The sequence below is a fragment of the Leuciscus leuciscus genome (assembly GCF_965113295.1).
Source record: "Leuciscus leuciscus genome assembly, chromosome: 20".
In the NCBI taxonomy this organism is placed as follows: Eukaryota; Metazoa; Chordata; class Actinopteri; order Cypriniformes; family Leuciscidae; genus Leuciscus; species Leuciscus leuciscus.
In genome coordinates, this window is record NC_138744.1 from 36,601,005 (window position 1) to 36,616,262 (window position 15,258).

General features: G+C 37.4%; 1 protein-coding gene and 1 long non-coding RNA gene across 2 annotated transcripts in view; one reads left to right on the forward strand and one right to left on the reverse strand.

The window, feature by feature from the left end:
* ube2e2 (ubiquitin-conjugating enzyme E2E 2) overlaps positions 1–15,258 on the reverse strand; it is a 38,267-nt gene that overhangs the window by 6,731 nt on the left and 16,278 nt on the right. The window contains exon 4 of the mRNA XM_082150151.1: positions 1,496–1,628. Coding sequence (XP_082006277.1) covers positions 1,496–1,628 — 133 coding nt within the window. The remainder of the gene's footprint in view (positions 1–1,495; positions 1,629–15,258) is intronic.
* Positions 6,806–9,770, forward strand: LOC309484017. The gene is made up of 2 exons (XR_014200708.1): positions 6,806–6,886; positions 7,438–9,770. It is a non-coding gene; the product is annotated as an uncharacterized lncRNA (long non-coding RNA).

Consider the following 15,258-nt stretch of genomic DNA (forward strand, 5'->3'; position numbering starts at 1 on the left):
AGTAGCCTACTTTTTGAACTCCATTATTGAGCCGAGTTTTGACTGAAAATAGAATCCATCTTGCAGTCATCAACTGAGTCAGGCTGAGCATGCTTCAGAATCGTGGTGTGCGCGGAGCGAAATTGGAGCGGGAAATAGGGCGACGCTCCATCCTTTTAAAAATGCCGCTCTGCGCTCTGTCCAAGATCCGCCCGCTCGCTCCCGCTCCACACTCCGCTCACATGCAATTTTCTATGAAATACATAGGCCTGCTACACTTTATTGGCTGAATAACTGGCGCGAAGGCACGAGCTCAGTCTGCAGGCAGAGATGGAGGCGGCAAGAGAAAAGGTGAAGACTGGGGAGTGGAAGCTCCGCAAATACAAAAAACAGAAAGAGCAAAATGTGGGAGACATTTGCCGAAATAATGAAAGATGATGACCAAAGTGCTGGCTTTGTCATGTGTACTTCTTGCTATGCATTTACTACTTTAAAAAAATGCGGGTCAGGAAGCGGGTCGGGTACAATATTTTCTTCTTTTTTTTTTGCGGTCCGAGTTGCGGGCGGGTTAGTTGAAAACGTCGGTCGGGTGCGGGTTGTTTATACATTGACCCGCGCATCACTGGTGTATATGGTTTCATTTAACTTAAAAATCGTTTGACAGCCCTATATATATAGTTTTATTTTTTTTTATTTTTTTTTAATATAAATTGTAAAATTAAATGTAAAAAAAATAAAATGAGAACATGGGAAATTTATACTAAAATACATGAGTAATTATGGGTAATTCATACTTAAAAAATGAAAAATAATAATTAAAAACTGCATTTACAGCAGTTATAATATAATATAATATAAAGTTATATATATACACACTTATATTATATTATAATATATAAATGCTAAGTGTATATATATATATATATATATATATATAAAACTTTATATTATATTATATTATATTATATTATAACTGCTGTAAGTGCAGTTTTTAATTATTTTTCATTTTTTAAATATGAATTACCCATAATTACTCATGTATTTTAGTATAAATTTCCCATGTTCTCATTTTATTTTTTTATGTTTCATTTTACAATTTATATAAAATGAAAAAAACAACAACTATAATATTGAATCATCATTAAAACAGATCCAAACAATAATTAGTGATCAGCGTTTCTCTGAACAACACACAACGGTGTGTTTGAACAAATCAAATGAATGATTCAATTCACTCAAAATATCAGTGCTTGAATGAATCGGTTCAGTAGATGAGTCGATCACTCACTCATGTTCACTTTGGTCACTTCTCACCACCTATTGGCTGAAGACTGCAACTTCATTAGTTGTTGACAGATATGGATTTATTTTTTATTTGGCTGAAAGATGGTGTGTGTATATTGTTCACACAACATGTACTAAAAATCCCCCTCCCCCTCCCCCCAATTAAAAACCCATATTGGTCATCCACCAGATTCAATGCGTATTTATACGCCACATGTTTCTTTGCTCTTACCTTGGGGGGTTTAAATGGGTAGTCAGGTGTAAATGCAATGTCAAGGAAAAAGACGCCTCCTTCATACACAGAGCCCGGTGGTCCTAAAATAGTTGACCTCCATTCATAGATGTTGTCTCCTTTGGGACCGGCGCTGTTGGTGGAACAAAGCAAAGAGATTCGAGAAGTTAAACAGGGACTGACTGGCCATTTCAGGAAGATAAATCATCATTAATTCATGAGTGAAAAGCCAACAGGGAACAAGACATTACAGACACACAAGCACTGGCCTCACACTCAACAGGACTTAAAACCAGATTTACAAAGCTAGACCATTATAGAATCGAGTAGACTTGGATAACGCCCAGCTATACCTCATCATATGATAAATTACAAGGGCACTTCAGGGAAAGAAATGACAACATGATGTGGAGAATAGAGAGATTGTTGTAGAGGTCACGACCAAGTGGAGATAACTTACCCACAGTCGACAGCAATGTGTCAGAATGCCTTATAATAAAATGCTCGTACTAGGGATGGGCGATATGGATTTAAAACTATATCACCATATTTTTCTGGTATTTATTGCGATAACGATATCAATGACGATATAAATACAGTACCGTTTCACCACAGTTTGAGCTTCAGAAACACAAACACTGGTATATTATCGGAGCCTATTTGATGATGGGTACGTTTTACTTTATATCAATTACATAAAAGAATAAACAAAAAGTAAAAATCCAAACACCAGCCCTTGCAGAAATGGAAAAGTTGCAGATATATATACGTTTCTTCTGTATAATGTTTAAATAGTGCAACTGAACACACAATAATAATTCAAATCAATTACAAGTTTGAAATGTAAAAAACTAACAAAGATAATAATACTAATACGAATTCTACCACTACTAATAATAACAATATAAACACTGATGATTGATGTTGGGTTCATGAATATTAATCACATCTGTGTTTGTGCATTAGTCTCTGCTTGCTCATAAAGGCTGAATAATTCCAAATGAACATTATTTTTTACAGGAAAATACAACAAATAATATTGTTTACATGAAGCGCGTCAATTCTGCGTGGTGTGTAAGACTCTCTCTCTCTCTACATGCGATATGATAATGCTTAAAGCGTGTAAAGTAAACTTAAATTATCTTTAAAATATATTTAAAATTATATAACCTACATGCGTGTTTCACATTCTTTTTGTGACGAGAAAACAAACTTCTGACAGTGAACATCAGTGTTTTACTGTATATAAGAAGTGTTATTTTAACATCAGTGTAAACCTCGGGGTTCAGGTTATCATACATTAGGGTTATTCAACAACAGAAACTGAATAATCAAATGTAAAAATAAAACACTGCTTAGTTTTCACTGTATGAATTAAATATATACTGATTCTTATTAAAGCTACTTAAGTTATTCAGCCGAGAGCAGCGAGTGATTCTCTCTGTCTTGTGTTCATGACTGCAGTTATTGCAAGCAGTTGTGATATGCATATCGCGATATATACATTTGCGATATTTCGATAATTTCGATATATTGTGCAGCCCTAGTGTGAGCCTCGGCCTTGGCGATATATCGGTCGACCACCAGCTACGAATGGGTCACAAACAGAAATACGTCATCAACTAGGCTTTATCGTCATTATCGCGGGAAGACTTATTCTTATCGTGAGGAGAATTTTTACTGGTATATCACAAACGACAATATATCGCCCATCCCTAGCTCGTACTGCAGAATCTAGATGCTTCAAACATGCAATTTTTAATCCCTGGGGCCGGTTTCACAAAGATAAGACTTTGACTATGGCTTAGATATAGTAGATAGTCAGACTTCAGATAGACATCTAAATCAGACCGTTGCACAAAGCACTTAAGACTCTGATTATCTTAAGTAGGACTACACTGCAATGCATTCTGGGTAAAATAAGACACTTTTCAAAAAAAAACAAAAAAACATGGCGGATTGAGTAAGTGCATTCAACCGCTCAGTGCAGTTTACCCCAGCGGAACATATGTGTTTGTTGGAGGAGTATAACAGTTACAAGGACATTTTACTTGGGAAATTTAGCGGAGAATGTAGTAACAAGAAGAAATGTTTAATTTGGAAAAAGATTGCTACGACAGTTAACAGCATTAATCCGATCATTGAGCGGAGCGTTAAAGACGTACAGAAAAGATACAAAAACAAGATACCCTGTATACCACCCGTGATACAGAAGCTTTGCTGAGACTCACTGTGTCACCAACAGCATTCAGAAAAGTTCCTGTTGCATAAAATCTCAACGCAATGCAAACCGGCGCCGCCATTCGGCGTCTGTCAGCGGCGCCCAGCAACGGCTCAAGACCTTGTTCAAAATCCTGCCGCACCATTTACATATTTGTCTCATATTTGTCTCAAATCGTCATTAATGTGCATACTGACTTCACCCTGTCCTGCAATATACATTTAGTTTTACATTCATTTACAGAAATCAGCTGCGTGGATGAAAACTGCTGATGTTATCGTATTTTCAGGTGAGATTCTCAATTCCTTCAGTTAACGGACGCTCTGAGGTAAAGTGTTCAGACTGCAGACTTTAGTTTGCAACGATTGCATTTAATTGTACAGTACAATCAGAACATAGTACAGACATTATCTTAATTCCATAATGTCCTTAAACATAACAATATTGCTGGCCATAAACTGAGAAAATGTGCGCGGCGCTGTGCTTCTCGTCCGGTGTGCGACCCCCTTTTAGACCTAAGTTAGCCTGGGGGTAAGGGGTCTGGGGGTAAGTTAGCCTGGGGGTAAGGGGTCTGGGGGTAAGTTAGCCTGGGGGTAAGGGGTCTGGGGGTAAGTTAGCCTGGGGGTAAGGGGTCTGGGGGTAAGTTAGCCTGGGGGTAAGTTAGCCTGGGGGTAAGGGGTCTGGGGGTAAGTTAGCCTGGGGGTAAGGGGTCTGGGGGTAAGTTAGCCTGGGGGTAAGGGGTCTGGGGGTAAGTTAGCCTGGGGGTAAGGGGTCTGGGGGTAAGTTAGCCTGGGGGTAAGTTAGCCTGGGGGTAAGGGGTCTGGGGGTAAGTTAGCCTGGAGGTAAGGTGTCTAATTTTTTTGGTCTAAATTAAGTCAGTCTTTATTTTTGTGAAACAGTCTAACTTGCATTAGACTAGTCTATGAGCAAATTTTAGACTTGTCTGACACTACAGACGGGACTAAAATAGCTTTGTGAAACCGGCCCTGGTTTCACAGACGAGGGTTAAGCTAGTCCCAGACTAGCATGCATGTTTGAGCCGTTTTAACTGAAAGCATATCTTAAAATATGTCAGTGCCATTGTTTTGTTTTAAGATGCAGACCAGTAATTTTTTTTTTTTTCTATGGCATGTTTATAAAAGCTACTTAAATGTCCTAATTGAATTGAAGGTCTAATCCTGGCTTAATCTAAGCCCTGTCTGTAAAACCAGGCTTTAATGTAATAAAAGGTCTACCAGATGAAATCTAAGAAACAATGGCTCGTTTTCTTCAAACGCATGTCTATTCCTCCGACTGACTCCTACATTAATAATGCATGAAATAAGAGTAAATTCCCTCTCACATCTGCTGGAATGACGGTGACGGCTGAGCAAAAGATGGTGAAGAGAGGAAAACTGATGACTTTAGAGCACATCTGTGAGCTTGTTTGTCAAAGGGCTGCTGGATTCCCCGGTGATAAGTGTCTTATTGAAGATTTACGACTCCGTTCGGTCGAGTGTTGTATCTGTGCCAAACAAGCAGACTGGGACCAGATCCAGCCCATAATAATAAACAAGTCTTAGATCTTCACTCTGTTAAACAGCAGCAGATCCACTCCAATGTGTGCTTGTGTTTTAGAGGGCGGCCTGTCCCGGCCCAGCTAGCAGAAAGTCGTCTATTAGACGTTGAATATAGACGTAAATCTTCAACGTCTAATTACGACATTTCAACGTTGAAAACGGGTCGATCTTCAACGTCTGGATGGAATATGTAAAACTCTTAAAATTTATTTGAGATAATAATGAACATGGTTTGGTAGTTTGTTTTTCTCAATTTCATTTGACCGTAACTCTTCAACCGTTTGCACTATCAAAACCATTCAAATTGCCCCTGACAGTAGACAACATTCGCTATATACGGCTTATTACGGTAATTTCATGCTTTCCGTCTGCAAAATACAGCAGTGCGGAAAGGAAGGATTTGAACAGAGAGATACGAAGCGTGGCAGGTTAGAGTGTTTTGGATTGCATAAAATAATAAAAGAAACGAACAAATACATGGCGAAAGAAGTGTTAGACAGCAGAAGAGGGGATTGGGATGATTTTTAATGCAACTTGGGAAGCGGATGGCCGTAATTGTGCCTTAATAACTTAGTTCCTGTCTCTTTCACGTATCTAAGCATGTAGTGTGTGCATTTGTATGTGTGCGTGCCTATGAATGCGTGCATTTGTATGTGTGTGCATGTATGAAAAAAAGTGTCCTAAATGAACACTGTGCAACCCAATGTCACAAAAAAGACTTGTATATATGTATTATAGTTCATTTTTCAACTTTAAAGTGTTAGTTTCTTTCGTTCATGATTTTTTCTGTTTTTTTTTTTCCTAAATAAAAATCAGTAAATTTATTCTCATTTTTTTATTTTTTTATTTACAAGCTCACCACACACAATAATGGTCAATAACTGTAATCTGTTGAAAGCTAATCTTTTTCTGAAAAAAATGACACCTTGCACATGAAGATAGCACATTGTTTTAGAATTGTACAGTCAAAAAATCTAAATATGTGAAAAACACCCATTTTAGCTTAAAAAAACCCTCTCCCATATAATGCTGCAAACTATACAGGGAACACTCTCATTTAGTACACTATAATATTATAGGTTAAAAATAACCACAGAGCTATTATATTAAACTGCTATTTATTTCCAGGTATAATATTTATTTCAAATACAGGCTGAAATGTTTGTAACTTGGGTAAATGCAACATTAAGTGATATCCGCAAGCGAAATGGCCGATAGTGAAAATAATAGCTTTTGTCAGCCGATACATCGGTGCATCTCTACAATTTATACATTTATACATCTCAACAGCACACCTCTCCTCAACAAGACTCATGATTTGAGGAACCCTTCATGTCTGGAGCTCAAACGCTGCAGGATGACACACACTTAAGTTTAATACCTACTTTAAATGATCTGAAAAAAAATAAATAATAAAAAAAAAAATATCACCAACTGCAAGTATGAGTAATAACACTTGCCTTTGCAAACACCACTAATTATACACATACCCGTCTTCTAGTGAATGCTGGTTTCCTGAGTAAGTTACAATAAAATTGTATAAGATGAGCAGTGCCGGTTACTTTCTGCGAGTGTCCGATGTATTACAGCCATAAATCAGAAAGCAGTCGCGTCAGTCTGTCAGTAGTCTCGCATAGCCAGACCTTCAGACTGACGGCAGAAGGTCTGGACTCTATCGCAGCATTTCTTGGCCAAGGACCGCCCAAGAGGACGTTTGACTGACATGTAACACAACCAATCACAGTTTGTTTTGTACCGCGTCATATTTAGGGGCGTGACAATATAATGTTGATGTCCCTACAATAATAGACCGGCGTGCATCTAATAAATTATTCATCCAAGAACCTTGTGCAAGTTTACTGCATCAATGGAGCCGCGAACTTCACATACTTTTGAAAATACAGCGTTTAGTTGATCGTGGTAAGCGCTCATTGTCTCAGTTGTAAAAACAACGGCTTTCTTCTTCCACGAGGGATTTTGGCGTCATGACATTTGTTTCCCGGCGGACCGAAAATAAACGCGACACTTGCGCCCCCCGGAAATCCGATAAAATTCAACCAATCAGATGACGACTTCGACATTCCTGAAGTGTTTCCAGTTAAGTGTACCATATGCATCAGACGTTTAGCCAACGTTCCGTGGGCGTGACGTCTGAGGCTGAGACCAGTCTGTCAGTAACGCTCTGTTTAGTTCCCGTCTCTATGAAGCCCCTCCTTCTGAAAAGCACACTGTGCTCTGATTGGTCGGCGTGAGCAGTGTGTTGTGATTGGTCGAGCGCTTCGAGTGTGTTTGGGAAATGTCCTGCCCCTTACCATAACCGCCAGTTTAACACACTACTAACTAACTCAACCAGGCCCCGCCCCTTTATTCTGCGTATGAATTATTATAATGAGGAATATTGTGACGTGTTCGTTCCCGGAAGAAACTCAAGACTACAATGGAGGCGTTTCAGGAGTTCAGAAACACTGTTCTAGAGAAGAACTCAAGAGCTTTTTCATGCTCAAACAGCAACATTAAACACTAAAGAAAGATGAACATGTTAAAATAAAATAAAAACGTGTTTGCTCAAATCACTAACCCATGAACAATAATAGTACTAATAATCTGAATTACACACATGCTCAAGTGTGCTTGAACCAGCAGTTTGTGGTTATTCTAGTAAGCATCTCATTTCCTGTAAATGCCCACTTGCTTTCAATGTCGTGACCATTAACTGACGGCAGGTGCCAGCGGGCAAAACCTCTGTTCGGATCCGACGGTGCAAAGGCTTCTGGGTACGTGCCAGAGCTGACGGTTGCCTGGCAACAACCACCCCCTCCCCCCTCCACGACAACCGGCCACGGCGAACGAGTTTAAACACTGCAGTTAACAGACCTTGTTATTGAGCTTTCAGCTTCCTATTGAACGATATGAGACTTGGGAGTGGGAGAGAAATGCACCGGATAAGCTATTCAACTTTTAAACCTTGAATCCTGAGTGCTTATCTAAGGAAACTGAAGAAAAACATACATTGCATTAATTTTTAAACCACTATAATAACACAAATGCTGCTGGACAAATAGCAACACATTAAAAGTAAAAGCTGACTAACAAAATTAGCTTAGAGACTGAAATAACAGCTGATCATTTTACTTTATAAAATATATATTATTCTAATTAGTGCTGTCAAATGATTTGACAAGTTTTAGAAATTTGTGTTTAATTATGCAAATTAGGCATCATCTCATTAGATATGCGCGATTTTGCGTATATTTTCAGTAGATAGATCTGAACATATGATAAAGCCAGGTGCAAATTTTTTTTTTCATTTTGTTTACAGACTATATATATTTCAGGATATGCTTTCATTAGGAAATCTAAATATAATGTCCATAGCCTTAAAAATAGATTTGCGCCATTTTTAAAAAAAATCAAAATGTCACATAAATCAGGCCAGGAATGATATTAACAAATCCCTCTGAAAATATCTTCAGAATACTGCTAAGTGTATAACTGGAGAGTCTGGTGTACACAGGTGCTACATAGGCTGAGATGTTTGAACTGGAGAAAGACAAAAAACTCATTTTGAGAAAACGGCAGTTAAAGAGTTAAACAGCTCTAAATGAGATTTCGTCATTAGCTTTAAATCCCCCTTTGGACATTCACGATTGGTTACTGATAGAAAGGAAATGCCCATATTTGGGTTACATAGCGTTGTGCAGGAGACTCAGAGCTTTACAACCACACCGGTCATGACAGACTTCAGTGAACAGACGGATCTCGGCGTGTCCCGTGGGAATGCTGACTTCCTGGTAAATTTGGGAGAAACTTACCGCCGCAAGTAAACAAAATGTAATAAAATAAACATCTTAATGTATATTTTCAACATTTTCTTTATAGCAGCTTGAAAGAACACATTTTGAAGGAGTAAACTAGCCCAAAATCTCAATCAAAACTGACCACTGCATGATAAATCGATGTTTTTGCCTGCCGTGTCTCGCCTTAAGCATAAACCGCGTGTGGCAGTGTAATGAAAACAGGATCCGTGCACTAGCTCTTAAAGTGACAGCAGCCATATGTGTCTGTCATTAATTTTGTTGTCAAAACAACAAAAGATAGCTTTAATTTGAAGGAATCTGGATTAATAGTTTAAAAAATGTCCTGGCTCTTCCAAGATTGATAATGGCAGTGAATGGCTGTATTTCTTTGGAAGTCCATCAAAGCGCATCTATTCTTGATTATTATGCATGTATGTGTGTGTGTGTGTGTTTATTATATTATATATAAACATCTCTGATGTCAGTGTTAATATACTAAGTGCTCAGGGGCGAACAGTAGATGAGCGTTTATCCTTGTGCAAGCAATCTCAAAATCACACCTGACAAACAAGAGAGCTGCCATCACTGACAACCGCCTCCGTTACCGTGCCAACCACATCCACAGCCAAAATCATCTCGCATCCGCCCGAGCCAACGGTCCATCGCTGCTCTTTTCCCATGCAAACGCTCACCCCCCCCCCCCCCCAAAAAAATTTTTTTTTTTTTTTTTTTTTTTTTTTTTTAAATTAACGATTTAAAAAAAATCAAAAACCTTTTCAGGCATAATCTTACTAAATAAGTCTTAAGTGAAATAACTTCATAAATGAGCATTCTACTTGTATTATATACCCAGGACAGTCCAATAAAATATGTTTAACAGAGAGGGGAATCTTACAGAACAGTCTTAAAGTTGGGTCTTCACCTTTAATCAAAAAAAGCATGAGTCAAACTTGTATCACAGAGGAAGAAAACCACAACCTACTTCTGTCTGAAACCACACAGCATCTCCTCGTGACTGACTGTACAAGCAGTCGACAAAAAGCTCTTTAAAGTCTGACGCCGGTTTCACACTGCATGCATTAGCAGCGCAGGAGCAGCGCAGGAGCAGTGCGTATGGTGAGCAGGAGCAGGACACGCGCGCGAGCAAAAATAGACTCGGCGCCGAAACCCCCGCTGCACTTCTGTTCACGCGACGCTCCTGCTTGACGCTCACGCGCTGCTCCTGCTCCCGGTGTGAATGCACTCACTGATTAACATGGACGCCGGAAAAAAATACGCGCTGTTCACGCACCGCTGACGCTTGCGGTGTGAAACCGGCGTGATGCTCCGGCTCACGGCAAATGGTCTAGTGTTACTCACAAATCAGAAGAACATGAACACACACTCGACTAGCGTAGCCGCTCTGCGCTGTGGTCAGTGTATCGGAGATGAATTTGCTGGCAAAAAAAAAAAAAAAATTGCAAAATGATTTTAATGTGGTTTTTAATTTGGCCATTAAAGGGATCATAAAATCCTGTCATCATTTACTCATGTTGTTTTAAACCTGTATCACACAAACGATGATGTTTTGAAAGTACAAACAATAGTAGATGACAATTTTCATTCTTGGGTTAACTATTCCTTTAAGTTTCTATTTTAGAGTTGATAGATTCATGGATTTAATCTCGATAATTTTACATGCTTATTACAGCACGTCAAAGTTTCTGTTTGATCATCAGCTGCAATTTTATGCATAAATTAGTTTTGTCACACGATTAATATATTTTTTTTAATCTAATTAATTAAATGATGTGGAGATTAATTAAATCGCAGATTAATCACACATCAAATTTGGCTGAGAAATTACCCCCAAAATATAATCATTATTGTGTTAAATGAGGAAAGCAGCAAATAGACATTACAAAATGTAGCTTTAGAAATAAATATTTGATTTGATTCAACATAGAATTTATGACACTAACTGGAGTTCATGGATCAAATGAATCAATTCCAAACTCTTAATCAATGATTCAAAATCAAAAACATTCGTGAAAGTCTCCGTGAGGCATTTTTAAATACATATCTGTTAATGTTAATGTCAGCCATGCTTTAACCTAATATCAAGATAATTTCCTTTTAAACGGCAGAAAACAAACCACATAATAAACTAAGTGCAATTATGAAATTATATCTTGAGATAATCATTGAGCAGGATTTATTAACCACAGCGTTTATTCAACATACAAGTAGTTATAGTCGTCTCTGCAATTTAAACTGGGATAATTTTTTTTTTTAATGCACATTAGGGCTGGGTATTGACACAAATTTCACAATTCGATTCGATTTCGATTCAATATTGATTATTTTGGATATCAGGTACAATACATGGCAAATTTTCTCAAGGAAAACATCTCTTTAACTAATGCTGTAAACTATGGGAGTCAGTGGTAGCCTATAGGCTTCATTAGCCTACTATAATATTGAAGGTAAAAATGAACTGATTTGTATACAAACACTTAAATTACACTTATTTATTGTTGTAATAATAAACTTATATGAAATATAACATTTAAATGGTGGCTGTCATAAAAACCTGCCAGATTTATTCAAACATGCATTCAAAATTGAAGAACATTAAAAATTATAATGAATATGTAATATGGTGCATATATTTAGCAGAATGATCCTCTCTAGAGTTAATTCTTCTCGCTGACTGACGAGTTTATGGTCACTGGATTTAGTTTTTCAGAGATAAATGTGACGTTACATGACATTGTTTACAAGCTGTTTTACTGACGTCTTTCCACGGTTGAAACACTGATTGGGCGACTCCATGTCACATGATACGGATTTCAATAAGTTGTACTCTCTCTTTTAACACACTTTCAGACGCTCATTCATGTTTATTTTGCGCGGTAACTGGTGTTATTAAGGCGGAAGAGAAGATCATGTGCTTCTCTAGAGCTGAGCCAGAGCGATCTCACGCCACAGCGACAACACGGCATTTATGTTTTTGAAATTTCGTAAGAAAATGGACGTAATTTGAAATCTGAGACTTTGTTTCATATCAATAGTAACAAAGCACAAAGATTATTGGGATTTATTGGATGGGATGCAGCGCTACAATGTTACATTCATTCATCAACTGAAAACAGGATGACTAATCGATTCTTGGGATTTAAGAATCGATATCAGTTCGTAAAAATGAGAAATCAATATTTTTTTACACAGCCCTAATGCACATCACCTTCAAGTATATGATTATATGATTTCTCCTTTGAATAATCTAGCTTGTTTTGTGTTTATACTGGCCAAACATGTGAGCTTTCGTGATGAACGGATTCAAATCTACAATCAATGAGGGAAACGAGAGTAAAAATGTTTGCCTTCTTCCATATACAGTTTAATTATTTGCTCCCACAAAACAACATGCGTCGTCCTCTATTTGCTGTTGTACCTCTGCTTTACTGAGCATGCAATTACTGCTCAAAGAAAATGCCATGCGATGTGAAATAATGTGTGATTATTAATGTGTGGGCTGCAGGCAAGGTTGCGCGATCTGTCAATGTGCAAAGCTAATTAGCTAACACACATTCATAGCCAGAAGGTCAGAGCGGGAATTCAACAGAAGCTCCTCCAGGCACAGAGATAATCTGGTGTAAAAAGAGCAGATTTTAACGCAACGCTTCTGACATGTTTAATCAATGACGAATTTAGGCATTCAATTATGACCCTCGTTCACGGTGAGACAGAAGTCAATAAAGATGAACTACGCCGTACACCTGAGAGACTGTAATAAGATGATGTAATTTACTCACGTTCACGTCATTCCAAACCTGTAGGAAAACAAACGGTTTTGAGGAATATCCCGGTCTTCCACATCATGAAAGTGAATGGAAACTTTTAAATAAAAAGAGGCACTATGGATGTAGTCCTTATGACTCGATCGCTTTGTGTGAGGAACTGATGCAAGTTAGACGCTGTGGCTCTCAAATAAGATACGGCACCACTGACGTCGAGACACGAAAACCAATAGTGTTTGACATCCTAAGTGCCATTTTTGCAGTTTTTAATTCATTCTCCAGAAATATATATTAAAGTCCCCCTGTAGTCGATCATTTCATCCCTTAAAACTCATATTTGATCAGCAAAATGACATATTTAAGCATTTCTTCATGCCTAAAAATATCTTGAATGTAACTCGACACCCTTGCCTCATTTACTATACGCGGTTATATGAATATGCAAATGAGCCCCGCCTCCACTCACTCACTCAGCTCAGAGATCCACTGGTTGACGATCACACGTTGATCTGATTGGTTACAAGGTAGTTTGTGACGTCAGAAACACCAGCGATTTCAAAGCGTGTTTTTGAGACTGTCTTTGGTTCACTGCAGTTTTAAGGAGGAAATACTCAGCAATGCTGTCGACTTATGAATTTACACATGCTTTGTCTTAAAGTGCATTAAAAACACCACATAGACATATAAACAACATTAAAAGCTGGATTTTCATCTTGACTTTAAGTATTAAAACTGCATCTTACCAACTAGAGTTCACCATCAGTCTGCTTTTGCAATAAATAATGTGTTTTTCAGCATGTCAAAGTTTCTGTTACTTGATCATCAGCTGCAAATTTATACATATATTAGGGTTGATTCATTAAAAAAAAAGAAAGAAATCGAATTAATTACATTATGTGGCAATTAATTAATCACAAATTAATCACACATCAGATTTGGCTGATAAATTACCCCCCAAAATATCCTTTAAAAATGAGAAAAGCATTAATAGATATTACAAAAAGTTAATATTTTATTGGCCATGATTGCATTTAGTTTTTTTACAGAAGCTGCATCTGAATTGGTATTTAGATATATTTACACACTAACTAAAACATTCTTCAGAAGATCTTTTATGTTCCGCAAAAGAAAGAAAGTCATACAGGTTTGAAACGACACGACTGAGTAAATGTGAAGAACCTTAAACTGCCAGTGGGTTGTTGTGGTAAATGTCTAAATGAGTCATTGAGTCATTCAATCAAATGGCTGATTCATCCAGGAATGAAGTAAATGGCTCTCTTTATGAACGAGTCATTGAATCATTGGTTCACCCGACTGATTCACTCACTCCACGGATTACTTCAGAAATGAAGCTCGCCGTGTGTCTCGGAGATGCACAGCCGTTCTGTTATTTTTCTTGGCAAAATTGAGATAATAACAAAAACAACACTATGTCTAAAATAAAACACAGTATTAACTTATTTATTAAACTTGCAAATCAATATACATGATATTGCACTCGTTACTCATGCGATATTGCTTAACTATATGATATAAATACGAGACAAAACAAATTGGTATTTTTGCCCATATATCTTGAATTTTATACACACACTCTCACATATATATATATATATATATATATATATATATATATGTATAGTGTGTGTGTGTGTGTGCGTGTGTGCGTGTGTGTGTAATTCATTATTGAATTATTAAAATTGTCTACACACATACATACACACACACATACACACGTTATATATAAACAAATTATATATACATACACACACACACACACATTATATACACACACATATATATACACACATACATATATACACACATATTATATATACTATACATACGTACACGCATACATTATATATACACATACACACACATACATATACACACATACATACATACACACACATACACATTATATATACTATACATATGCATACATTATATATATACACACACACAAGCATACACACATACATACAGACAGACCTATAATATACACAAAGCCTGAATTATAGTGCAGTTGTTGTAGTTGGACTTCCTGCTATAAAAATGTCAGGTTGTAACTTTTATTACATATAGAAAAGAACAGCCTGGATGTTCCTGGGGGGGAAATTTCAGAGAAAAAAAAGAAGGAAAAAAAAGCCATACAGATTTGGATCAACATAAAAGAGCAAGAAAATGATCACATTTCTATTCCCTTTAAATAGTTGTTCCCATGTATATAATCAGCATCTCTATCCAGAGAGACATTATCTGCTTTGGTCGAGCATTTCTCTGCAGCTCTCTTCTGTAATTGTGTATTCATTCAGTTAATATGGTCTATTATGCAGTGCTGTGGTGGTTATCAGAACGGGAACTTAATGAAGCAATCTTCCCTTCCTCTGACCGTGAAATA